Raw genomic sequence first — 26009 nt, 5'->3', positions numbered from 1 at the left:
CGCGTGTCTCGCAAACGGTCTAGGATACAAAATGACGACTTTTATATAGGTATAGGTTAGGTTCGTTAGGTATCTCCAAACGGCCGAAGGCTCCTATTCTGTGCAGTTTCTGTAATAAGCGGGGCTCCGTCGATATCGCTTTCTGTCTCTGGCGCCTTAGTAATGCTACGGGAAAATTTTGCAACTTTGCACCACTCTAACTCCTAAATTAGTAGGTTTAAAAAAAACTTTAATTTATAAAAGATGCTTATTTTAATGCATTCTTTCAAATAAGAACAAAACACTATGCTAGAAAGAGTGCAGAGGAAGTTCTGTAGGCACATTTACAAACGACTGTACGGATATTACCCATATATGTATCCATCTCTATTCGTAACAGGAATGGTTGGTCTTCAAACTCTAGAAACCAGACGGAAACTGCTGCATATTATGCATTACCGCCAACTGTTTCACCATAGAGTAGATGACGCATTCGTGCTTGAGAGAATGGGGCTGCAAGTGCCAAGATCGAATGTGGTGGTTGGCATGCCGGGCGCGGTGCCGGCGCGGCGGCGGCGGCGCCTGTTCGCGGCGGCCGGCGCACCGCTCGAGCCCGAGCTGCTCTTAACCGCATCATGTTGGAGACAGACGATATTGACATATTTGCTGATAGTGTTGGTGTGTTTTACAGAAAACTCTTAAGGTTCATAGACTCTACACTCCTTAGGTGATTAATGTAATAACCATAGTTTAACTTTTAAGTGTGTTTGCTTTTATTTATGTCAATTTAACATGTACATAATTATATTACCACATAAGTGCTTTGGTGAAATACTGTTAACTTTTGTGTATTTTTAATAAATAAATAAAAAAATAAAAAAACGTGAAAAAAGTCCCAGAATCGGGCCCCTTTTGCTATACTCTGACCGCCCCTGTCTATACTACTGTAATGTTTGACGTAATCACGTTAAACTACCGTCCGTAAATCAACTTTACAGACAACCAATTTTTTCAGATTATGAATTTTTCAGACTGTCTGTGGTGTGCCTTAGAGTAGTACTTTGGTAGTACCTAACGATAATATAATTGCTAAAAGAAAAACACAAATAATAATTAAAAGAAATTTTATTTAAAATTTGTCCAGTCAGTTTAATTAAGGCTTATACGTCTTTTTCCTTACAAACTTGAACTGACACAACTTATCGCGCCGTGTACCGAAATTAGTATGTGGTCTTTGTGAAATGACCCAAGGAGCCGATTGCAATGGCGTCTCATATTCGTCATCTCTGGATAAACACCATGTTTCCATTTCTTTAGGCGAATATTGCAAATCTGATTCTAAGGCAACGTTATTAAAGTCTTCTTTATTTTCAATCTGATCATCACTGTTGTATAATTCTTTAACTTCTTGACTCGCTATTGGGGAATAGACAGGCGCATAATCATTATCACTAAAACCTGCTGGTGGAGCGATTATTTCAGTGCCTTCATTAGTTTCAGTACAGTATTGTAACAGTAATTTTGGATTAAACATGCTTTCGTCTTTCATATCTTGTTTTAGGTTAAATACATTTTCATCCTTTATGTCTTCTATTACGTCTAGTTTTAAACTGTGGACCGAGACAGGCGATTCAAAGGATTTCTCATAGTCAGCTGTTTGGTTATTGTAGTTAATTTTAGGAGTCACATTGACATTTTCTGGTTTATACAATTCTAGATACTCTTTAGATTCATCTTTGACTCTTTTCGCTGTTACGACGGGTTCTATCTGACTGCTAACAACGGGTTTATTGGTGTTTGTCAAATCAAGTGATAAAGGCATTTCTACAGTATTAATTTCGCTAATTTTAAATGGTTTTTTGGATTTGGGCACGGTATGCTCAACAGTTGCAGCGCTGTGAATGTCTGGTTTCTTATTAATATTGTTAAAAGACGGTGTATATTTTTCGGGTTTTCTGAAAAAAGAAAAATGAGTGTGTTAGGTTTGATAACAAACAACGATACATTATGGAAAATATAAACTTCACTTGTAGGTACTTACACTAACATGTTCTTGTATTTTTGCAAAATATTTCCTATACTGTTATTTGTTGCTGCAGCTGACTGCTTTGGTTTAACGTCGATACTTTCTTGTGTACTTTTTCCTGCATCACTATTTTCAATTGGAACAGGTATGTTGATTAGGTCTGCGTTTTCATTAGCAATAATATCTTCTACAAACATCTTTTCGCAAACATTTTCAGTGTTAATGTTTTGTCTTGGTTTTGTTTCTGTGTCATTGAGTTCATTGTGATCTTTATTTGTATTACCATTACACCCTTCATTTGTGTGATTGGTTTTGTCCTGTTTCAATACTTCCGTTACATCTACATCTACCTTTAATTTCCGCGTAATTCTGAGTTCGTGGTCGGGTGCATATTTCTTTGTGCAGACATCTACCTTTGTAGCAGTGTAAGAGAATCGTTTAAAGTATGTTTCGTTTTGATTGTTAGAATTTGCATGCTTTTCTTTTTTAAGATGTTTTGTATCCGGAGGACAAGAATTTTTAGTAGCTATATTTGAAGCATTGTAATCAATCGCCCCCATTTGGTTTGTTAAAACCACATTGGTACCATTTTCATGGAGGTCTGGTATATCACTTTGATGATTATTTTTGCTCATCAGTTTATGGATAAGGAGATCGTCGATATTTTGACCATATATAGTATTGTGATGATTAGAATGCGGTATAAATGATTTGAACTTGGTTGGTCGCCGACTATAGCTCTGGGCACCATTTTCTACATTGTGATTATATGTTATCAGAGCATTATTGGTGTTACTTCGTTTGGCAAACGTCTCTAATGTACTTAGATTTTCGTTAGATGTGTTACAAGTACTGATCGGCGGTGGAGTTTGGTTGTAATTAACCATCTGGTTCGGATTATTTATGCTTTGATTATTCTGCATATTGAATTTATTACTGTTCTTAATTATTTTCTCAGACTTATTCAGACTTTTCGATTGAAAACTGTCCAAATGGTTACCAATTTCTGCCAAGCGAACATCAGTTTTTGGGTTGTTTATGGTGTCCAATGCCTTCATTGTTAATTGTTCATTTAGAATAATTTTCCTGTTGTTTGGACTAATGTTCACAGGATTATTGTCATTTTCTGTAAATTGATTGAGTGCCAAAGTTGTATTTAACGGCATAACCATGTCACGGGTTTGATCATAACCTTTACTTCGTTCAATTGAATTATTTTCTTGTTGGTCCATATTGTCATATGCTATCCTACTTTTTTGATTAAAGTCATTTCTATCAGTGTATCGTTGAGTTATTACATTTTGGTTGAGTGCTACAGCTGCCATAGTTTTAGTATTTACTTTATCCAACTTTAAATGCACTTCTTTTGATTCAGTCATATTTGAGGTGAGCCATGGATTAACTTGTATACTAGGAACCCTCGAAAAGTTTTCTGAGAAATCACTTTGGTTTATAATTAGATTATGTGTCAAATTGGTATTTAGCGGTACAGTTTGTTTTGCAGTAAAATTATTACTATCGTTAAGTTTGCCGACTTCTCGTTGTTTGTCACTCATATCCCTGCTGTCAATTCTAGTGTCAAAGTTTTCATCAAGTTTTTGTTTATATGTTGTGGATTCTACAGTTTGTCCTATCTTTAAATTAACTTCTATCATGTCGGGATTTTCATCAAAGTCATGGTTTTCATGTAATACAATTGGCAGTTCATATTTATCTTTGTCTTGCAACATAGCTTGGTCTTGACTTTCAATTTTAGCACGTTCCTCTCCGTCATTTGCTTTACTGCAAGCAATGCCAGTATTATCTTGTTTATCATTATCAAAATCATGCTTTTTAACATGTATATCAAGTTCTTTCAATGAATCAGCTTGGTTTAAGTTTTCGCCACATTGTATTCCGTTGTTTGTCTTGATGCAAGTAGTGTTATTAATCTCTTTCCTATAACCATCGCCAAATACTTCTGGAAGTACTTCAGGCATTGAATTGTCAAGTAACTCATGTCCATTTTTTGCTTCAGGTTGTTCATATGTATCAAAGTCATGCAGCATAACTTTTGCCTGGTTTTCGATTTCACCACATTTTACCTCGCAGTTTGTTTTGTTGTCAGCAGCGTTGTTAGTAGTGTCTTTTCTACAACCGTCGACAAATACTTCGGGTAGTTCTTCAGCCATTGAATTATCAAGCAGGTGATCAATAACTTGAATTTTAGGTTTATTTCTATTTTGTGCCCGCTGTAAGAATTTATTTATTTGCGATTTAATTTCATCTGAGAATCCACTATCAGAGCTTTTATTCATATTTTGTTCCACGCTGTCTTCAGCAGTTTTAGCTTTCTTTTCTATTACATCCATGAAACTGAAATTGGACTTTAAGTTTTTACGTTTATTCATATCTCTACCAGTTAGGTTAGATTTATTTGCCGCATGTTGTATGTTATTCGGATTCCTATATTTTGTTTCTACTCTTTGAGATTCTCGTATTGGTGTCGCATTCAAATGTACATTAGCTTTCGCCGGAAGATTACTATCAGACACATACACCATATTGTTAGAAATAGGGTATTTTTTTGACATTTCTAACTCTATCTTGCTCATTAAATCGTCTATGTAGTCGTCGTTGTCATTAATAGTTATTTCTTCAAATGTTTCGTCTAGTACATTTTCAGTCAGATCTACAGTTGGACACTCTGTTACTGTATTATTCTCTGAATAACTAGGCCTAATACAATCTGACCTGTCAATGATGCCTTTTGTGGGATCAACTGTAGGAACTTCATCGGGTGCTTCCATTATTGCTTGGTCGTTTTCTGGATATCGGGGTCTATTTCTGCCGTCTAACAAGCCATGTATAACTTTGTTCGACATTTCTACTGATTTATATATATCTGTTTTTAATGTCGTTGATGTTTTACTGAATGACTCTTTTAGCGCTTTGAGTTTTTGTGTCAAAGTATATTCTCGTTTCTTTTTTTCTTTACATTGCGTAATGTCAGAATCGTTCTTCCGCTTTCTTTCTTTGTAGGCATCTGTTATGGCCGTTTGCTTTGTTGCAATGTTTGGCCTGGTTGTGTTTGAATTAGACCAAGGAGCATGGTCACGTGGAAGTTGAGGTTCCAAATCGAGGAATAAATAATCAGCTTGCACATCGATGCCAACTGTAAGAAATACATCTAGTCATTATTAGGTTAAATGAAAATTACATTGGTGCACTTTACATAAACTATTATTTCTTACCAATCACTGAACTCACGCAGTGGATCAGTATTTTGTGTTCACTCTGAAGTTTTCTTGTAACTTCGTGTTTCATTGTTCCATCATAGATGCTTATGAAGTCCTTATCTCTGAAATAAAAAACAAAACACAACTTAGCCAGTGTCAGCTATGATGAAGAGTCAGCAGTCCCTGCTTCTATGTTTTTAGACAGATTCACGTGGTTCAGGGACTTACGAGAACTGAGTCAGCAACAACAAATGATTCTCTGAATCCCCAACGATCAAGTAACTCTTGTGGCTGTTTCCTGCAGTAAGTTGGTCCATGTTCTCAGACAGATGGTTATGGTTCAGCAACATCAGTTGAACGTTTACTGATCGGGCGTCGATTGGTGTTACAGTCAATTGATACTTCGGTAGGAGGCTGACTTGCTTCCGTATTACGTTTCCGGCTGGTGGACCTTTGTTCATTATCTGGAAAAGGATATATATTTAATGCTGCCTATGCTTTCAGAAATCCACAAGTATAAACTCTAGCGATACTGATGCGATTGATTTTTAAGTACAGTTAGCTGCAGAGAACTAAGAGGTTACTTGTCTCTGCACCAAGCAAGAAAGAGTAAATAGTAAGTTTAAAAATCCTTAGTTATATTACCAGTCATCCAGTCAATAGGATTCTTCTAGTCAATAGGACTTTCTGCTAACCGCATGAAAGCTTATAACCTCACTAGCTAGTAGCATTATACTGTTTTGAACATAGGCCAAATCCCATTTAGATGTTTGCTGGATGGAGATAACTGCCACAGGCTCCTCAATATTTTTGGATGATTCAATTTGATTCGTCTGTACGAAGACAGTCATTGTGAAAATTTTAAAGCCTAGGGACTGAAACAATGATCTTACCCTTTCCAAGTCCCTCGGATGACTCTCTTCTAACAGCATGAAGCTAGTCACCCCAGCGCTGGCCAACAACGTACTGAACGTAGGCCCAATACCCTTCAGCTGTTTGCTGACGTAAGGAGAATTCTCCCACAGGTGTGCCTCGATGCATTTGGATAAGGTGATTGAGTTCAACACGGCTGAGAAGGTTTGAGGTGTTGGAGGCAGTTCTGGGCGAGTTACGTATTTCACTAAACCTGAGGAGTTAAAATATTTTTTCTTGACAAGGTACGAAAATCAATGAAGACTCTAAATAAAACTTTGTCACATTATATTTCAGTCAGACACTATGAGGTACATTTTACGACCTATAATACTGACATTTGCAAACCCTGGATGCTGTTCTCATGACCTTTATAGCTTCTTGGTTCAACGCTGGTTCAGGGATGGGTAGACATCCTAAAGTCGCTTGGATGATGCTGCAATATTTCCATAAAACATTATTGTTTGGGGTAAAAAAGTCATTTATAACTTTAAGAATCAAACACAGCAAGGGAGATACGTCTAGTCTTTATTTGCATATAAATGACCTAGTCGAGAAATCGTGATGGATAGCACCGTAAAGGTTAGTCTAGAGCACCTTAGGGCGCTTAAGCCAATTGCCTTGTCCACACAGAGCGGTTCGGTTGGGTGAGCATTTTTTTGTTGGTACCTGCCCATGTGGTAGTACTTTAACTCATACTTAAAGTTCTTACCAATTCAGCTTCATCTGCCTAGTACTTATTTTCCCCTTCATAGGAAATCTGATGGTTGCTGCTTTGTTGTTCCTGTTGAGAAGATTAAGGCACCTCCGCTCATCTACGCGGAGATGCATATCCGCTAGTTCGTGGCTCTCACATACGATCCATAGCAGGCGCTCGAGAGTTTCTGAGCCTTCGATCTGCAGAAAAAGGAATTAATTACGGCCAAAGCTTTGTTCTTTGTTCCCTATCATTCTCACACTAAAACAAAGACCGAGGGATCGATTTTTGAATACCGAACGCACGAATTCGTCGTTCGAAAGTCTGTGGAAAACGACGTAATGCTATTTTTGAAAAAGGCCGGCTAGTAATTTTAAAACTAGTGGTAATATGACCACTCGTTTTTTATTCCGAAAGTAGAATTTAAATCGCTAGTAGTGGAGATATTATTGAATGAATTTCACGAAACCGAATGGCCGAGATTCAATAATCGGCCCCCGAGAGTATATCTTCCGTGTGGTGACTGGTTATCAACCGCCCTTTCAATATAACTCTTTGGCTATCGATAGCATGCTCTTACCTTCATAATATTCTTCATTGTTTCCACGTCCATATAGAAGAGGGACATCAAGCGACCAGCTTCAGTGGACTCTATGCAACTGGCCTCATCCATAGTTATCATGCCAGAGCTCGCCAGACTGTTCATGGCTTTCACGCATAGTTCTGAAACAATTATTAATTTCATTTTCCCCTCACTAGCTCAGAAACACGTGTTTTGTCCTTCAATAACAGCGGGTAAAAACGCATTTTATCCACTAGTGGGTAAAGTAATTTGACCTTGAATAAAGTCAAATTAACTGCTTTAAAATTGATAAAAGTAGGTGAATCTAGTAATGAAGATGATTTACCACCTGTGGAACTACTGGAAGCAGTGATAAACGCATTTTTTGCGTTGTAGTTTCCTCGCTATAGTGAGGGGAAAAGTTTTGTGTTACACTCGGGTGCAAATGTATTTTACTTCTCGTGTGTTAAAAAACTCGCAAGTTCAGGATTCTATTCTCGAACCACTCGCTTCGCTCGTGGTTCAACTATAGAATCCTTTCACTTGCTCGTTTTTCAATTCCACACTCGGCGTTAAAATACAACTTTGCCCCCTTGTATAACAAATAACTATTATTCATTGAAATAACTCTGTTAGCCTTTTTGTCACATTTTCATTGCTTATTGGTTTAAGACGGGTGCACCAAACCGTCTGTCGCATTTTTTTAAATGTAGGAATTTGTAGAAACTGTAGGTGATGCAAATGACCTTAAGTAGGTATTTAAGAGGCAATGTGAATATTGGTCCTATCCAAGTCCTTCGATAATCATATAAGCGTACGGCAGGTCAGGAGTCAAACCGAACATGACTAATATGGAAAAATACCAGCATTACGTTAATATTGCGACCTAGAAGAGCGAAGATGATCAGCATTATTTATAAACTATTAAGAGCTATGCCTCATTATGGTAGCGTCTTCAGAAATGATTCGTAAAGCGTATAGAATCGTGTGTGGTCAACCATAATTGCAAGATCTGAGATTATAGCTTTTTTTATGATACTTCGATGGAAAACAATGACGACTGCAAAGTAACCAAAAGTTTTTACATGTACCCTAGTTGAGTTTTGGCAACCTTAATCCCCGGCAGAAGCATAATAGTATGAGTAGAGGTAGATAATAGAGATATAGGCCATTGGGTAACTAAGAGTCATTGTAGATACCTAAAGTTATGACTGTATGCAACTGTACATTATTAATATTATTATGCATTCAAACACGCTGGTGTTATCTTACATATTATTATAAAATTCGCCTATTGGCTCGTTTCATAAAACAACACTCGTTTTTAATGCCTCTCATTATGTACTAGTCACATAAAGAACTATTTACAATCCTAAAAAAAATAGTGTTTTAATACGATTTTTCTAATTTTGTTACCACTTTCCATACATTTTGTATGGGGCAACATAAGAGGAAAGTAACAAAAAGGTATGGAAATACTCGGACATTTTTGTCTCCCACTGATATAGAAAGCGCTCTTTGAGCCTACAACTAACCTTAAAAAAATGCCAAAAAAAGAAACGCTCGCTATATTTGGCTAATTGTTAAGGAACTAGAAAATGAATAAGAAGGTTCTGGATAAATCTGAAGTTTTATTAGAAGCAAGTAGAGACAAATGTCTATTGAATAGAGTCGCAGAAATACCTCAAGTAAAGGGCAGGCCATAACAAGGTATGCCGCAAAAGGTAAGCGAACGAGATTGATGTCATCTGATTATTCCATTGAATGCATATGTCGATCGAATACTTGTTGCTTCATAGGTAAATTTAGAAAGAAGAAAATATTCGATCGACAGATTACTGTAACAAATGTGTAAATGAAGACATGCGGCACATATCTCACGTAATCGTCGACCGAGGCGGAGCCGAGGTGAACAAACATTTGAGGCTTTCTTGATTGTGTATATTTTTGTTTCAGCCGGGAAGCGGTAACTTCGGACGTTCTTTTCGGAAGGTTTGAATGTTGTAATATTATAAACCGAACAAAATTGAATTATTCATCAATCATGTCAATGGAATATCATGTCTGAAACGGTTACCTACGAGACCGGCTTTGCCTAGTGTAGGAACCAGCAAATCCTAATGATAATGCCTAAATGTACCTACATAACTGTCACTTAGTTGTAAGACCAGATAACTCAATTTCTGTTTAAGTTTTTTTTGTGTGTACAAAAATACCTTTTTACTTTACTTTTTTTTTTCATTCACGGCATCTATATGAAAAAACAAATCCGTTATTTTGTCGACAAAATCGCATATCAACTATCACTTACGTCTATGCATCGCGTGCGTCTTCAATCAACTATTCTTATCACAACAGAGTTCTAGCCTTTTAATTTTCGGACCAGTCTAACTTGCTCTAGGTAGTTAAGTATATAATTGTTTATAAATAAGGGGGTAATGGTATATTTCAAGTTGTACCTACTTACTTAGTTAATTTAGATGTATAATTCCATTTAAACTTAGTTCCTACTTAGGATTAAGAAAAATGTTGAAACATGCATGCCGTGTTTGCCTGTAATCGGGTGAATTCTCAAGTAAGCTTATCTTATAAGTAACTTTAATGTATAAATATCTTTGTATTACACCTGTTGGCAAACCTAAATAAATAAATATGTGTGTAAGGCCGTTTTCACATTATCCGATCCGATATCGGGTGTAGGAAGGATGTAAAATGTAAGATTTATGCGCTTCCAGGTCTTTATTTATGTATTTGATAGATCATTATTACTAAAAAACGATATAAAACGCAAAAATTGCGGATTTAATGCAGATGGCACTTTCCTACAACAGTTTTTGTCCGAGGCACCATCGAACTGCCGATATCGGCAGGACGCTTCCGACATTTTTGGCATGCCGGACCCCCCGCCAGCCGTCGGCCGATAATATTTGTATGTGTGCGTATATAATGTAGGTATACGTTTGTAGTAGTGTGCGTGACAAAAATGGCGTCTATTAAACAGCTGTTAATGATGAATTTCTGTTGAAAAAAAAAAGATTGTAATTCATCGGTCCGAATTGCGGATACTAATTTTTTCATCTTTTAGTAGATATAGTTAAATGTAAAATTATTTATTTTACCTGCCACTCTTGAGTATTTTTATGCTCGTTATTTTAATTTTACAATAAAGTATTTGAAATATAGTGCTTTTAATTATTAAATATAAAAAAAAAAATTAAAATATTTTTTGATACAAAATCATACTCCATTGATTTGGAACAATGCGTTTTATCGGACCGACATCCGACATTATCGGAAGTGTTTATCGGGTGTAGGATGTCGGTCCGACACCCGATATCGGATCGGATAATGTGAAAACGGCCTAATTATGTCGTACTCGTTAAATTTTAAACATATTTTGTTAATGTGGTGCCTGCAGGGTTAGCACATGATTGTCGCGAGAGCATGTTGAGATAGACTACCAGTCTTTATGTCATTAATACAATTAGAAGAAGACGTGTGCTGAACCCTGCTGGGTAACTTGTTTGTGGCTTCTGATTCAAAGTAACCCAGAACTCAGCTGGAGCAGGGTAATCGGCTTATTTTCCACTCACAAGTTTACAGCCCAAGTAGCCATAACACGACACAAAACGGCTGTAACAGCTCTAGGATTTGATCCAATCAGCTAGCAGGCCGACGATTCTCAGTAAGCGATTGGAATGAAATCTGCTCCGTCGACAAATGCCCCCCCCCCCCCCTAAACGTCTCACGTAGTTTGGGTACGTTCCCTAAGATTCCTGTGGATGCGTTGCCATTCATCATGAGCCGGAACTTGGAGAGGTCACGACGATGTTTACGTTAAACTGGAGCGGATTCCTGATTGGTAATAAGTAGTTCGGTTCATCATATCAAAGAAGCGGGAAATAGGGATGTTCTAAAAACATATGTCTAATGTCTATAGTCCTTTGTTCATCAGAGGCCATTATCAGTAAGCGATTGGAATAAACTCCTCTGTCGACAAATGCTAAGATTCCTTAGGATGCGTTGCCGTTCATCATGAGCCGGAACTGAGAGGTCACGACAATGTTTGCATTAAACTGGAGCGGATTCCTGCTTAGTACTTTGTTCAGCATACTCGTATCAGCGATTTTACTATAATAAAAGTCTGGTACTCATAGATACTAATATTTTTAATATCCAGAGGCCGTCAGTTCAAGTCTCCCCCAGGACAGTATACTTTACCACTTTTTAGGGTTACGCAGCAAAAAGGTACAAAAGGAACCCTTATGGTGCCGCTCTGTCCGTCTACCTGTCGGTCCGTCTGTCACATTCCTAAATATCTCAAGAACTACTTATGCCATCGTTTTGAAATTTGGAAAAACATTAATATTAATTATAGAAAATGGCCAAAATGAAAGGGGGGCAAACTATAAATGACGAGTTACTGGGTCAAGTCGTGGGGTATCGTCGGAAAGAGCTCGAACTGCACATATCAAAACTACTGAAACGCACTTGATCGGTTTCATTTTATTCTAAGCTTTATTATTAGGGATTATAATATTTTTGGGTTATTTAAACTCAGAATCACTATCTTAAAGATATTAATCTTTGATATGTTCATAAGATTAAATTAAGTAGGTACCTACTTGTATTTTAATGCGCCACTCATGCAGTACCATCTAGAAGCCTCCTATGTTAATAAAAAGCCTATGAAGAAAGAAATAGTGCAATAATCAATTTGAATTACAAATTTTTTGTTACGAGGATCCTCTTTGCAAATTGTTTAGTATTATTAAGAGCAATTAAATGAATAAAAATAATAAATTTAATTGACTCACATACCGGAAATGTTAAAGTTATTCTATTCATTGATTACAAAGCCTCATCAATTTCATAATAAGTATTAATAAACATCTAACATATACAGGTTGTTAATTCCTGCACATCATCTGCAATCATTTAAGACGTTATGATTATGACACTGATCAATTTTACTACGTATGTTTTGACGACCGGTCTAGTCCGTTCTCTATTGGGCTTGGGCATGCTTGTATGGAGAGGTATATATTTTTGAGTACAGACATGGTGTTTGGTATGGGTATAGTCTGGTTCAGTCGGTAGTGACCCCGCCTGCTAAGCCGCGGTCCTGGGTTCGAATCCCGGTTAGGGCATTTATTTGTGTGAGCACAGATATCTGTTCCTGAGTCATGGATGTTTTCTACGTATACAAGTATGTATTTATCTAAATAAATATTTATATCGTCGCCTAGCACCCATAGTAGAGGTACAAGCTTTACTTAGTTTGGGGCTAGGTTGATCTGTGTAAGGTCTCCTCAATATTTATTTATTTATTATTTTATTTATTTTATGTCAAAAAAATAAATCGCCAAAACGAAAAGGGGTGACAGGACCTTAATTAAAATGGTCAAATTCGCTTAATGTGAGATGTCCTTTTCATTTCGGCGTTGGTTTTAGGTACAACCTGTATACTTAAATAAAATATCGTATGCTCGAAACCGCAATTACACAAAAGCAAATATGCCCCTTTGAATTGTTTGCAATCAAATTCACTCTGAATGTTATAACATCCCGCTACCCCTTTATTACATACACCCTAAATTACCTAACTTAAGTCCAAATTGTTAGCCCTAATTAAAACAATACACTATTAAAAGTTGGCCATTAAAACAAATACTGTGATCGTCTAGTAAGTGGAAGGACCCCGTAGTTGTGTGTAGCAATCCAGATTCTTTTTACCTTCAGGAACTTGCTATTAGGGTTAAATTTAAGTTGATAAAACTAAGGCAGTAATATATTCACTTGAGGTATAATAAGCAGAGTGAACGACATTTGTGAAAGAATTTAGTGCGTTGAGATAAGAGTGTGAGAGATAGGTAAAATTGTGTAATGAATATAAATACAGGAAATTTATTAAAAATATATACAAGACATTATTTAAAATGGGGTTAATTGTTTCCGACCCACGAGTCCCTTATACGTAGGAATAATAGGTGTATAATATAATATAGCCTATTATAAGGACCTCGCTCGAGCATATGGACAAACCAGGTTGCTGATTCAATTTATGTTTTATCAAACATTGAACAAATGGGATCCTTAGAACAAAAGTAAACTGATGTAAAGTGTCTTTGCACTACTTAAAAATGTACTACCATAGTAGTAGATATCAAATATTTAATCAAGGACCCTTTAATCCCAGTATAATTTTATATGTTTTGGGATGTTTCTGCAACCAAGTCCTCTACCGTCAGGATAGAAACTGCTCTGCCTACCCCTGGTCTATCAAGGAAACAGAATATCTATTTTGATACCCATTATTGGGCCTATTCATTGACCTTCTTTTGATACTAAGACAAATACTTCATTGATCTAGCCTTTCGAACGACAAATCCCCAGACTCACACGCCATCCCATATATATATTTTGGTTCGGCCTTAGCCATCGAAAGTTGTCCAAGATCCCAAAGTATAAATTCTATATGCGTGCAATTTCCCACGTTCCGAGTATAGTGGTCCATTGCTTGACATCGTGTTTCACTAGTCAATGCTAGAATTGTTTGATTTCCCAGACAACGTTATCGTTAACCATATTATGAAAATGGAATGATGATTCCAAAGTCTGCCAATCTCGAGGCCAGAGTCAATGATTCAACTTTTGTGAACAATCTTATTTTTATATCAATGATTCTCCTTGATAGCGACAGGATCCTAACATCCATAGATGTCCTATGCCTCCCTTGTATTTAGTATTAGTATTAATTCCCACAAGTTATCCTTTGACTCTAATAAAGTTTACATGTTATGAACAATAAATAAAGTTATTAATCCTACTTTCATTGGAATAGCAAAATTATTTTACTTAGGAGTGAGACTATAGTATGGAGATCCTTCTAATTACCCAAAGAGATTCTAGCTAATAGAAGTGTATATACATAAAGTAAATATGTGTAATATTTTATGTATCTATTTTGTTTCATGTAGTAGTCATATTAGAGATATTCAGATCTCAATCAATAATATTCCAAATTAACCGTTAGAGTTAATTGTATGTAATAAATAAATTGAAATTTGTACGTTTTTAAATAATTACCACATAAATATAACATTCATGAATATCTTGTTCATATGAAATGAATAAGTACCAATATTAAAATTTATCACCTTCAGATAATAGCATTAATCTAAAATTACAAATATAAACACATTCAAAATAAACAATCTGGACACTTACTTGTAGTCTTCAAGTCTAATTTACCAAGATACCTTCTCGCCAGTCTCCAACCTCTCAATGCTCGTGCCTCAAGTCCGCTTCCTTCTTAAACTACTGATGTGTTCCCTTCAATGCTCCCTAGTCGAATGACTTCACCAATTCTTCTGAAGTGAGCACCTCAACGTTCCCTAGCCGACTGATCCCTCTGACGCTGCGCTCTGAGTTTTATTGTCCCGATTTTAACGCATGCGCTGTGTTGTTAAATGGCAAATAGTGCCTAATGTGCCGGATGTGCCAGTTGTGCCTAAAACGCCTATTGTGCCGGTTTTGCCTATTGTGCCTAAAACGCCTATTGTGCCGGTTTTAATTCCGAGAATTTCTATTTTTAATTTGTCGGAATTCCATTTCGTATGTAAGTTGTTTTCGTTTTATTTATTTGCAATTTTTAAGTTTTTATCTCTGTATGCATTTGTTTCTAAGCATAATTATTATAGATATATCTTATGATTTGAACCGAGGACTGTGTGGTCCGTTACAATGTGCCTTTATCTAAGTATTTAATTACTGCTCTTAATTTTCATCACTTCACGTGTCAGTGAACACTACCTAACTGCTAATCTCGCATATCTTTCATTTAATAGCCGTGATTATCTGGTCGTATCACAAATCAGAAGTAGCCAATTAGACTCCAAATGTTCGCTGCAGTTCTATCACGGTTATTTCCAGTTTTATAACTTCGTGACACTTATTAACGGGCCAAAGAAAGAAGTAGAATGTAAACGTATACTTTTCGGGCGCGTTGAACTCTTTATTAGGGCCATACCCCCTTATTCATAAATGTACCCTAAAGTTATCAAGCCGATGAAGTTCGTTTCTCCTTTCTATGACACCAATTCATCGGACATGGACAAACGAACTTTATCGGCTTGATAACTTTAGTGTACGTTTATGAATAAGGGGGCAAGAATTTATTTAGACTTTTAATAAATAAATAAATAAATAATAAATAAATATTATAGGACATTCTTACACAGATTGACTGAGTCCCACGGTAAGCTCAAGAAGGCTTGTGTTGCAGGTACTCAGACAACGATATATATAATATATAAATACTTATATACATAGAAAACATCCATGACTCAGGAACAAATATCTGTGCTCATCACACAAATAAATGCCCTTACCGGGATTCGAACCCGGGACCGCGGCGTAGCAGGCAGGGTCTCTACCGACTGCGCCAGACCGGTCGTCACTTTTATTTAACATACTTACGAAAAAGTAGGTAAAATTGAAGCACTCCACTGGGCTACATCTGCAACCCAGGGCTTTTTCGTGGCCGCTTCGCTGTTCAGGTTCTCTTACTATGCCTAAAGTAATCAAAGTCTATATACCTTCAATTTTCTTCAAAATAAGCTGCTGAGGTGCCGGAGGTAACCCTAAGTATCTCTTCGGATCCTTGGCTGCGCTGACGTACAGAAATATTGAGCAAAGTGACAGTGCTCAGGGCCCCTTCGCTGTTCAAGTTCTTTGCTATACTGTCACTATAAGGTTACCTTCAATTTTCTTCAAAATAAGTTGCTGTGGTGCTGCCGGTGGTAACCCCAGGTATCTCTTCGGATCTTTGGCTGCCCTGACGTAGAGAAATGTCGAGCGAAGCCACTCCACGCACTGGGCTACATCTGTGACAGTGCCCAGGGCCGCTTCACTGTTCAGGTTTTCTGCCAGGCGCTTGTGGAGATAGCTTTGAAGAGGCTCGCTGCCGCCAACTAGCGCTTGGTAACGGGGCTGTGAAGAAAAGTTTACGGTTATACAAACGCTGCAATAATGACGATTCGACTTTATTGCGTAGCGCGGTGATACCTATATAACAACCTGTATAACTTAGCACTATTTAACCTTTTTCAAATGATTGACATTTAATTTGAAATTACGACTGACAATCGACTGTCATATTTGTCAAGTTCGTCTTTTGCTATTTGTTGAGGCAAACCTAAATAATTTTGTAGCACATTTTAATTTTCTACACCTAAATCAAAATGGGTATGACACCAGAAGAGAAGAAAGCTAAAAAAGAAGCCAAGAAGGAAGCGAAACTTAGGGCAGAGGCCGAAAAGCGTAGGAAAATGAAAAACATCGAACTTCAGCGCGAGATCGCATCACAAATAAAGAACAGAGATGCTCTAGACAAACAATATAGAGAACTCATGGCTAAGATAAAAGAACCAGAGTTCCGAAAAGATATGGAAGTCATGTGGCGCACTTTCGAACGAGCTTACGATAAAAAAGATCATCAAATATCACATATTATGAACTTAATGAATGTAGCTGATGACCAGTTCCAACGCACGGTAGCAAGCTTCTGCGATACCATAGACACTATGATCAACAAATTCTTATCCGAATTAGAGGAGATGACAAAGCAAAATAACATTAATACGACAAATTTGCTAAAAAGTGGTGAGCAGGAGGCAGATGATATTATGAAAGATCACAATACCGCTGAAACACATTTGCAACTTTTATTATACACTGCCCACAAAGAGGCTGACACCCAAGCGTGGACGAAACGTGGAGAGAACTTAGTAAAGGAAGACGAAGAGCGCACAAAATTCGCAAACATAAGAGAAAATTTACGGTCGTACTTAGAAAACAATTATAATAATATGTGGGATGAATACAAGGCAGTGCTTAAATCATATGTAACTGAAACAGCTGAAAATCAGAAGCAAGTTCGTAAATTACGTCGCAAAGAGAATACAATGGCTGATGTGATCGCATCGCAAGGTAAGAAAATAGCGAATAGCGATGGTATGTTGAAGCGCCTGCGAACAGAGTTAGCGGCATATGAATCAGGAACAAAACAAGCTGTGTTTAGAGACAGGCGCGATAGACACCGTGCCGCCTGCCATAAACTGAAGCAGCGTATGATCAATGGAGTTAACCTTGACACAAATCTATTAGCAGTATTGGTAAGCGCCTCAGACAGTACTCTAGAATGGCTTTCCGCAGCTCACAAGAAAGGCGAAAAAATTCTACGTATGGCGGCTTTATGCAGGAAATTCGAGACGCAGCGGGAAAAGGTTCTCCCTTATGGAACGGAGCAACCTCATTCCCCGACACAGACTGTTCGCAAGCAACATTCAGATGATTCGTTGGTGATCAATGCTATTTCTACTACATGCGGAATGACGAGAATGTGGCAGCGCGTAGCTAAAGCTGAAATGACTAAACGTGCTTTAATGCGCGAGAGAGAATTATTGCTTCAGGAGAATAATATGATTGAGAAGCAATTGAAGAGGCTTAAGAGACAGAATATGGGAGTGGGACCAAAGACGGGAGAATGTCTTTGTAACAAAAATAATCAGAAAAAGGAAGTGGTCCATCCAGTTGCGGTTGAAGGAGCGTTGGAAGCGGCTAAAATACTGAAATATAATCCCCAATATAAATAATTCTATTTTTCTTGAATAAATCTGCCGTTAACAATGTGTTCGTGTTATTGGTCACGATTCTCTCATGAGCATTGTTATTGTTATTCCGACTTTGTCGATGACACAGTGTTGGATTCACACACCGTGAACCTGGGGTACTCTATTGCTTTTTAATAGCTAGTTTATGATTTGATCTTATTTAGATTTTTTATTTATTTATATTTTGAACCTTAAGCTGTTCATAATAGGAAATGAATAAGAGAAACTAAGTGTCCTCCCGTAAGTTGGATACATATTTCCAATTATTTAATACCTATATTTCATTACAGTGATCAATAAAAAATGGTAAGAAAAGATATTGAATATCTTCTATGTATATACATCGTGATATTCGTGATTCTAATCTGGAATAGCACTTTTTTTATGTAGGTAATATACTATAGTTTTGGTTCAAAAGTATTTTCAAATTCGTCAGCTCACGATGCAATAATGATAGCTAGGTTTCAGGTTAGGTTTGTTTCGCATGTCGCAACAGTACGAAACCCTCGAGAGGCGCAAACGATGCCACTTTGACCTTACCCACTTCTGCAGAGTATTCTCTTTGTATCGCGAGACCGGGCGATTTATATTTTTTAGATATCGGATAATTGCCGCTTTGGCTGCACAATATATTCCATGCTGGCAAATCTTACCGTCATCATCATTCGCCAGTCATTTGTGATCTTCCTCTTTCATACCTCTCTATCGCTCGTCATCTCATCATTCACTTGCTTTCCACCTTTTCACCGGTTTACCTCTCCCGTTACTTCCTTCCACATTCATTCGTAAATCTTTTCTCGTCACATGACTTTATTCATTCATTCATTCATTTATTTCGTTGTAAAGGTCATGTACATTAAATCAAGATGTTATAATATTATAAATGTCAGTCCATGACGCCCTGCTAGGGCACACAACATACTTATAACTAGTTAAAAAGAAAATATAACAAAATGCATTTAAAATTACATAATAAATAAAATTAGAACATTATATAAATTATCCAGTCTAGCTATTGATTGAGAATAAAATCCACTGTATCATCCATGTGATGATACAGTGTACGAAAGATGTTAGAAAGCGCATGTAACACTGGCCGGCATAAATCAGTTTATTGTGATCTTGGTAGGCGATGCGACTCACACCCATGAACTTGTAGTTACGGTAATAAACGCTAGCGTCTCCTATGATCAATAAGGTAAATACTTAAAATGCCTAAAATATGTAGATGTAAAATTCGCAATATTAAAATGGCAAGGTGGACCTGATGCTGTCATGCTTCTAGTACAACTTTAGGTACAGTGCATGAAGTGTTAAAATATGTATGTATATGTATAAATTAAGGTAAAATATACATTTTTAGACACTTTGTCCGTGTACATATTTAATACTAAGAGTGTACCTTGACTACCTAGAGTTAGATTGCGTCAGATGGGCAAATGGCAAACTGTCTAGAAATTAGAAAGATTATAGGACACTTTAGTTTTTAAATATAGTCATCAGGAATTTGGAACTATTGGAACTATAATATTGGCTAGTCTATTCGTAACATACGTTCATATTGTGTGCGATAGAATATTAGTTTCAATTTCGTGGAGTACCTATAGGTACAGAAATACACTATTAAATCCATATGGGTTCCTCGTGAGGACCTACGTTTTTCAAAGTAAGTATTTACAATTATTACATGCTTAAAATACTGTTGGACAATTATTCGTAAAGACACATAATGCCACAATAATTTAAGTGGCTATTAATAATTATTATTTAAATAAAGTATCTAAAGAACATTGAAAATAATTATTAAATGATAATTTGCCTACATCATTGGTCATTCATATCATAAAATAGGTATGTAGTTTCTTGATATTTATTTATTATAATAGTATTTTATACAATCGTGATATAATACAAAGCTTTTCAGTCGAGTACCATGGTTAGGCCACGAAGCTTGCTGAGTGGCCTAATAGTAACGGTACGAGAGTGAAAAGCTTAATTATATCACTATTGTATACAATAATTTTTCTACGAGTCATCATCTTCATCATCAATGGACGGAAATATCATCATTCATACAAGTTAAAATTAATGTTAATAGAGTCGTTCACCGTTGTATCAACATCGAATTACCTAGCAACCAATTGTTTGTATTAACCGTCTCTGATTGGCCGATAACGCGACAGATAAAAAAAAATGTGTTTCAGATGCAGGAAAATTTGCCAGGTATCGCAAATTAGTATAGAAATTGTATGAAGTTCTATTTTTGAAATTATTACAGTTAACTAAAGTCAACTGACGACCGGTCTGGCGAAGTCAGTAGTGACCCTGCCTGCTGCGCCACGGTCCCGGGTTCGAATCCCGGTAAGAGCATTTATTTGTGTGATGAGCACAGATATTTGTTCCTGAGTCATAGATGTTTTCTATGTATATAAGTATTTATATATTATATATATCGTTGTCTGAGTACCCACAACACAAGCCTTCTTGAGCTTACCGTGGGCCTCAGTCAATCTGTGTAAGAATGTCCTATAATATTTATTTATTTATTTATTTAACTATAATGAGCTTATTATAATTGAGTTGGAACTGCCATAGAGTATCCAACACTGAAAAGTTAGCACTTATAGTTTAGTCTGTGGTGTCCTAATTGACAGATTACAGTCGATAAGTAGAAAAATGTGTTAAAGATATGGTAAATAATGTTCAGAAGTTATAGAAGGGTTTATTGATAACCATGAAAAAACCCAATGACACTACTTGCCCCGAGTACTAAAGTTTCCTCTAGTTACGAACGAGACTCAACATTGTAGGAAGTAGTAGTACCTAGTACTCTAACTCATGCTGCCTGTATTTACAAAAGAAGAAGCAGAGCACATGAAACTGCTCAAATTTCAGTGCCACTTTCAGCAATTCCAATTCAAAGAAACGAAAATTGTGATCTTGCAGTGACATAAATCAATACAAATGCCTTGCAGACTTATTCTGCCTCTTCATTTATAATACATTAGAAACAGAAATAATTATATATAATACCATTTACTTAGGTACTTTCGCTAGCGCGATAACTTAAATTGAGTTTTGGCCTCCAACACAAGAACAAGCCACTTTGTTCTGTCGGGTTACTTAGGTTGAATTAAATAGGTAACTAGTGAACAAGCGTTAACTAAATTCAAACGATTATTGAATAGAGATCTGACATTTTAGCAAATACCTCTTTCCAACACGGTCTCATCACGATTGTCTCATATTGTAGATCAAAGACGAGGGAATAATAATTACTAATAAAATGAAAGGTCTGGCAGAAATAAAATAGCTACGTAAGTATTTCTCATTTCAATTTTGAAACGTAATAAATACAAAAGTCTTGGCAAAGAATACCTTTTTGTACCTTTCGGCGTAGAAACTCTAGGTCCATGGGGTTCCAGTGCGAACAAGTTGTTCACAGATATCGCGAAGTGTCTGGTTGAGGTAACTGGTGACCGAAGAGCTGGCGACTTCCTCGCACAACGTATCAGCATTACCATACAGCGAGGAAATGTCGCCAGTATCCTTGGCACAATGCCTCAAGGGCCTATTTTAAACTATATCTTATGCGTCTTTATTTATTGCCATTCTCTGTTACCGCCGTGAATAAATTAAATCGCTTAGTTAAAATATGCCATTATATGGGCATAGCGGGTGGAATAAGGCTTGGGATAATAAAATTACAATTGACGATCGATGACGCCGATAAGGCTGTAATTTGCAGACGTAGCTTCTTCGAATACCAAAAACATGATTATTATTGTTGTAGTTGCGACATGAAAATACCTGCCCGTATACAGTCAAGTGTAAAAATATGAGTTTGCAAATGTTTCTCAAAGATACAAATGTCATACTATAAAAATACGTTAATTATTTATTTTTATTTATATTGTACAACATAAAATACAAATGGCGAACTTAATGCCTTAAGGCATTCTCTAGCTCTACCAGTCAACCATTGGGCCAAACAGAAACATACAATTATTGGTGCGGAAAATAAAATAGAAATTTAAATAGATATAAGTCACTATCTAATAGTTATTTGTTATACAAGAGTGCAAAGTTGTATTTTAACGCCGAATGTGGAATTGATAAACGAGCAAGCGAAAGGATTCTATAGTTCGAGAATAGAATCCTGAGCTTGCAAGTTTTTCAATACACGAGAAGTAAAATATTGGGTTGGTAAGAAAGTAATGAGCGATCGATTGAATTCCACATAAAATTTTTGAGAGAGTTCTAGAATCTTCTATGGTCGAAAGTATATAAAGGGCGAGTCGGACAGTTTCTCGTCAGTCATTCACTAGCTGTCGCCGAGCTAATATAAGGAAGAAAATGGACGAATTAAAAGTGCATGTAAGGCATTGCTTACTATATGAATTTCAGTCTGGCCATTCAGCCGCCGAAGCAGTGCGTAATATATGTCAGCGTGTTGCTCCTGAAGTTGTGTCTGAGGCCACGGCGAAACGATGATTCCAGCGGTTTCGTAGTGGCGACTTTTCATTATCAGATCAACCTAAGTCTGGTCGACCGGTGAAGATTGATGTAGCCAAATTAAAAACCTTAATTGAAGGAGATCCGAGGCTAACGAGTCGTACTCTTGCTACCGAGTTAGGCTGCTCTCATGTCACCATAGAAACACATTTAAGTACACGAGTTGGGAAAAAACTACAAATACAGTGTTTGGATACCGCACGAACTTGATAGAGATCAACTAAACCGCCGTGCCGATATCTGCATACAACTTCTGTCTTTTCGCCGCACATTCAACTGGTTGGACCATCTTATCACTGGACTGGAGATGAAAAATGGGTCTTATATATAAATCACACACGCAAACGTCAGTGGCTAGCTCCAAACGAAAAAGGAATAGAGGCACCAAAAACAGAGCCTCACCCGAAAAAAGTTATGCTGTCCGTTTGGTGGGATATTCATGGTATTATTCACTGGGAACTCCTACCAAGTGGAATGACTGTTACCGCACATTGCAAAAGTGACTCGGCTAAAGCTATTGGAGCTAGGTTGGAAAGTGATACCTCATCCACCGTACTCTCCAGACTTGGCACCTACGGATTACGCATTGTTCAGATCGCTAAGCAATGCCTTGAATGAAAAAAAGTTCGATGATCAAGCCCATCTACGACAGTACATAGCTGAGTTTTTTTAAACTAAACCTAAGAACTTCTTCGCCGATGCTATTCATTCTTTACCAGAACGATGGAGACAAGTAGTAGATAACGAAGGCCGTTATATTTTTGATAAATGATTAAAATAATAAATTAAATAAAAATTACAATATTGGTTATGATTCGCTCATTACTTTCTTACCAACCCAATACATTTGCACTCGTGTGTAACACAAAACTTTTCCCCTCACTATGGCGAGGAAACTACAACGCAAAAAATGCGTTTATCACTGCTTCCAGTAGTTCCACAGGTGGTAAATCATCTTTATTACTAGATTCACCTACTTTTATCAATTTTAAAGCAGTTAATTTGACTTTATTCAAGGTAAAATTACTTTACCCACTAGTGAATAAAATGCGTTTTTACCCGCTGGTATTAAACGACAAAACACGTGTTTCCGAGCTAGTGAGGGGAAAAAGTTATTATGGCAAGCGACAAAATAGGACGCTTTGCTGGCCGCAGACACATAATAAATTGCCGTCTGTATATAGGGTTTGATAATTAGTGTGACCTAATCGGTAGTAAACTTGGCTTTGATGCCTGTAAAATTTGAATATCAACTCAAAACATACACTCGTAAAGAAAATAATAACAAAGCTGCAGTTATTTGTAAAATTACGCCAATTTACAACGCAATGGTACAAATTCAGAGCTTTGAATGAAGTGCATTGCGCGAGGATTCGTGATGAGTATAATAGCTTCGCGCGAAGCACAAAAGCTCATGTTTCCAACGAAATATTAATAAAGGGCGCCTAGTCAAGATGTTAATAGTTTGCACCGTAGTGAACGACATGTGAATGTTTCTCTGTTGAACTCAATGGAAAAATCTTCAGTTTTGTTCGTTATAATAACGGTAACGATTGTCATTCCGGGCAGGTTTTCTGGCCACACAGGATGTATTTTTTGGCAGCGCTTACGCAGGGTATGGATATACAAATCGCCAGAGTGATAGGGCTCCCGAAAAATATACATACAGCGGTAGAGAACATTGCTAAGAACAAGTGCAACGGACGGCACACCAACTGCAATTTATAATAATATGGATGGGCACCGTACGTTGACTATCCGCCGGTATCGACCCTAAGTTTGCGACTTGACTCTCTTGACAGCGCCAATACGACTAAAATTTGTGCGGCATTATAAGCTTGGTCGCTGTCTACATATCTGAATCCCGCTCTAAATAAGCCCTAATAAGATCTATAGCTTTCCTAACCATATTGGCCAGTGAAAGCAAGTCATCCCGCGAATCAGGAAGTCTGTAATGTCTGTATCGTACAGTACGCTCGCAGATCTTTGACACGCACCGAGATTTCGTATTGTTGCGATAACTGATAACTCACGTAATAACCATATAGGATTCTGTTACGTTTGCCGTGGATGTCCTAAAAAGTATGTTTATAATCGACCCACGCTATTCGGAGGGGATGTAGAGACAGGAAATTTGAAAGTAAAGAAAGATATGGCGCGCCGAATAAAATTTCATTAAAAGGTTTGGCGCAAGCGTTTTAAAACAACGCGAAAAGTTTACCCTCTTGAGTCCCTGCCTCCCGGTAGTTTTGACTTTTGAGCACTTATAGAAAAGTAATTCATTTTCAAATCCAAAAGTACAAGAATTAGGGCAGTTACTCACTATGTCCGATACGAATGTGATCCGATTTCCTTCCGTCATTCTTCGGATCTTGTGTAAATGATCGGATGTAGTGCGAAACCGCTCTTAGTCAGTCTTTCGAGAATACTCCTGAATCTTTAGCCAAGAATACAATCGTTCACTCTCCGTAGCATATCGTTATAGTTATCTGTCTCTATCGGTCTTCCGTATTGGTGCGACCGAACTCAGTTGCGACTTGTGTATCGTCCGCCAACAATTGTATTCTTGGCCACAGAATCTAAACTTTTGCAGGTGAAATCCCTACATATTAATTATGGAAATACGGAAAAAACATGTGTCACAATACCTGATGAGATGCAAATATACCTAGCTCAGTATTTCAATTAAAAATAATAAATAATTAAGTAAAATAAATAATTACACATGTAAGGTTTTATAGCCTTTATAGGCTATTATAGGAACTCATCACAATTAATGATGACCTGGTTATCCTTATTCTAACGATGTTTAAATTATCCTTTATGATATTCAATTTCTTGTGCTTGTCGACTCATCTTTTAGCTAGACATACTTTGCTTATTACTTGGAGTACTTCCCTAGTTTTTTTATCATTGAAGCTATTAGTATTTCTTTAACTAAAGTTGTAAATTACTGAATGCATGAATAATACTTTATTTTAAACTATGCCTTATATGACCGGCTGAATGGTGAACACAGAGAAAAATTTATAAAGTAAAAACTTATTAGGCCTTTTCTGACTGGTATATTTTTTCGCGCTGAAACGGTCGTCTCAATGCCATAAGCTTACCTACAATACAACGCGGCGATTTAGTGCGTTGTCACATTATCCGATCCGATATCGAATGTAGGACCGATCCCATGTAGTTAAACCGCCATCTTTGATTTTTGCCTTTGAAATCCTTCCAACATCCGATATTAGATCGGATAATGTAAAAACGCACCTACATTTACCTACATTTTTTATACGAGGGGCGTAATTTTTCCTTTTTGATCTATACGCGCGTAAGCTCGTACGCGTACTTTCATATAACACGCTGGTGTGAAACTACCCTAAAAACATATGTAAATACTTAGATATGTATATAGACGGTACTGGACCGG

General features: G+C 37.0%; 1 protein-coding gene across 1 annotated transcript in view; it reads right to left on the bottom strand.

The window, feature by feature from the left end:
- Positions 1–1132: 1132 nt before the first annotated feature.
- Positions 1133–26009, bottom strand: part of LOC125230723 (probable ATP-dependent DNA helicase HFM1) — a 54314-nt gene continuing 29437 nt past the window's right edge. Inside the window, exons 14-22 of the mRNA XM_048135983.1 lie at positions 16157–16388; positions 7413–7555; positions 6848–7032; positions 6474–6571; positions 6117–6349; positions 5452–5687; positions 5239–5345; positions 2021–5159; positions 1133–1934 (exon numbers count right to left, since the gene is read on the bottom strand). Of these exons, the coding sequence (XP_047991940.1) occupies positions 1133–1934; positions 2021–5159; positions 5239–5345; positions 5452–5687; positions 6117–6349; positions 6474–6571; positions 6848–7032; positions 7413–7555; positions 16157–16388 (5175 nt within the window). The remainder of the gene's footprint in view (positions 1935–2020; positions 5160–5238; positions 5346–5451; positions 5688–6116; positions 6350–6473; positions 6572–6847; positions 7033–7412; positions 7556–16156; positions 16389–26009) is intronic.

This window comes from Leguminivora glycinivorella, chromosome 10, assembly GCF_023078275.1.
Source record: "Leguminivora glycinivorella isolate SPB_JAAS2020 chromosome 10, LegGlyc_1.1, whole genome shotgun sequence".
In the NCBI taxonomy this organism is placed as follows: Eukaryota; Metazoa; Arthropoda; class Insecta; order Lepidoptera; family Tortricidae; genus Leguminivora; species Leguminivora glycinivorella.
The sequence above is the reverse complement of the archived record's forward strand: the minus strand, read 5'-3'. Positions and strand labels throughout refer to the sequence as shown.